This window comes from Charadrius vociferus, unplaced genomic scaffold (genome assembly GCF_000708025.1).
Source record: "Charadrius vociferus isolate BGI_N301 unplaced genomic scaffold, ASM70802v2 scaffold1039, whole genome shotgun sequence".
Classification (NCBI taxonomy): Eukaryota; Metazoa; Chordata; class Aves; order Charadriiformes; family Charadriidae; genus Charadrius; species Charadrius vociferus.
In genome coordinates this window covers 981,832-983,745 of record NW_009650167.1, presented here as the reverse complement: position 1 = coordinate 983,745, position 1,914 = coordinate 981,832, and the positions used below count along the sequence as shown (strand labels likewise).

Genomic DNA, 1,914 nt, shown 5'->3' with positions numbered 1-1,914 from the left:
CATCCCGCCGCCCCCCGCTCCCGCCGCCGTCAAACCCACAGGTACGAGACATTTAACCCCCCTTCCCCCCTCCATTAATAAAATTAAAGACTGTCCCCCGCTGGTTTGTTTTTTGTTTGTTTTGTTGGTTTTTTTTTTTAAAGGAGGAGCCGCCCCCACCACCTAATTTTCCTTTAAAAAAAAAATAAAAGCTTTTTTTTCCCTAATTTTTTTTTTTCCTCTCCTTTGGAGGAGGCGTTGTTCCCCCCGCAAGTCTTTTTTTCTTAAAGGACGGCTGATTCTCCCTCTTTAATTTTTTTTTTTTTTTAAGAGGGGGTAATTAACGCCATCTTAAATAACTTATTTTTTCGGTAATTTGTAGACTCTTAGAATCTTTGGAAAAGACCTTTAAGATCATCGAGTCCCACTATAAACCTAACCTAATTGGAAAATTAGGTTTGAGAAGCGATAAGTGATAATTCGGTGTGAAAAGTGATAGGATGAGAGGAAATGGATTCAAGTTATGTCAGGGGAGGTTTGGGTTGGGTATTAGGAAACATTTTTTCACCGAAAGGGTTATTAAACATTGGGACAGGCTGCCCAGGGAGATGGTGGATTCGCCATCCCTGGAGGTGTTTAAAAAAAGGGTACATGTGGTACTCAGGAACGTGGCTTAGAAGTGGTTTTGTCAGGTTAGGTTAAGGGTTGGACTTGATGATCTTAAAGGTCCCTTCCAACCTCAGCGATTCTATGATTCTAATTGCTCCCTTTTTAATTATTCTGAGTCTTTTTTCATCACTGTGATTCCTCCTCCATAACTGCACTTTTTATTTATTACTGAGGTAGGACGATTACCCCATATAAGTGTTTTTTATCTGGGGGAATGGGGTGATCCCCCTCCAGTATTTTTTTTTAGAGGGGGAAGCAGGGTTATTTTCCCCACTTTCCTGTTTTTGGGGTGGTGATGGGGAAATTTCCCCCTTCTTAAGTGGTTTTTGATGGAAAGATGATTTCTCATCTCAAAAATTTGGGTCAGTAGATATTTTCCACCCGGTGTATTTTTTTCTGGGGGAGGAAAAGGTAATTTTTTTTTCTCCTGTATTATTATTATTATGAGCTCTTAATTACTAAATTTATATTAAATTTATTTAAGATTAAAACAGTGGCAATTTGGTGAGCAGTGACTCCCTGATCTATGGTTTACAGCCAGGATACGATATTTCCCCCCTTTTTTTTTTCCAGGGATGGGGAATTGTTTTTTCTTCCTAGTGTTGTTATTTTTGCTTTTTTTTTTTTTTTTTCCTGGGAGGGTATTTCCCATTCCCAGTGTGGTTGGAGGGCTGGTTTCCCTCGGATTTTGGGGGGCCAGGAGGTGTTTTGAAGAGCCAGTGGGGGTGTTTCTCCCCTGAACGCTCGCGGGAGGGGGTTGTCTGTCCCTGTGGGGCTGCTCCCCCCACGCAGGATTAGTGAGGTGACGGTGGGACCAGGCCGAGGGGGGGGTTGGATCTGCTTCTCCGTGGCGGCAGGAGGAGCCCCGATGCTTTCCCTCCCTCTTGCTGAAGTTTTTTTCGCCTCCCTGGGCAGGAGGTTTGTGTTTGCTTGGTGCTTACGCAGACAGCGACGACGAGGAGGGCGAAACCCCGGAAAAGTCAGCCCGTTCCGCAGATGCAAATGGCAGTAATTCGGCAGACATTGACAGCACGCTGGCAAACTTCCTGGCGGTTAGTGCAGCTGAGGGGAAAGAGGGCAGAGGGGAATTCCTCCTTGGGAGGGAGCTGGTTGGCGGGAAGAGAGTGGTTTCATGGTTCGAGACGTTGTCCTCCGCCGATGAGTGCTTTGACTCCGCTTTTGCCTCCCCTGGGATTTGAAGTTGACGTTGGGATGTCATTTTCCCAGGAGATCGATGCCATCACGGCTCCTCCGCAGCCCGCCGAG

The 1,914-nt window shown here is 45.7% G+C and overlaps 1 protein-coding gene across 1 annotated transcript in view; it reads left to right on the top strand.

Moving 5' to 3' along the window:
• Nucleotides 1–4: 4 nt before the first annotated feature.
• Nucleotides 5–1,914, top strand: part of FNBP4 (formin binding protein 4) — a gene marked incomplete at its 5' end in the record, with an annotated part of 11,839 nt that continues 9,929 nt past the window's right edge. The window contains 3 exons of the mRNA XM_009892461.1: nucleotides 5–41; nucleotides 1,564–1,700; nucleotides 1,876–1,908. Coding sequence (XP_009890763.1) covers nucleotides 5–41; nucleotides 1,564–1,700; nucleotides 1,876–1,908 — 207 coding nt within the window. The remainder of the gene's footprint in view (nucleotides 42–1,563; nucleotides 1,701–1,875; nucleotides 1,909–1,914) is intronic.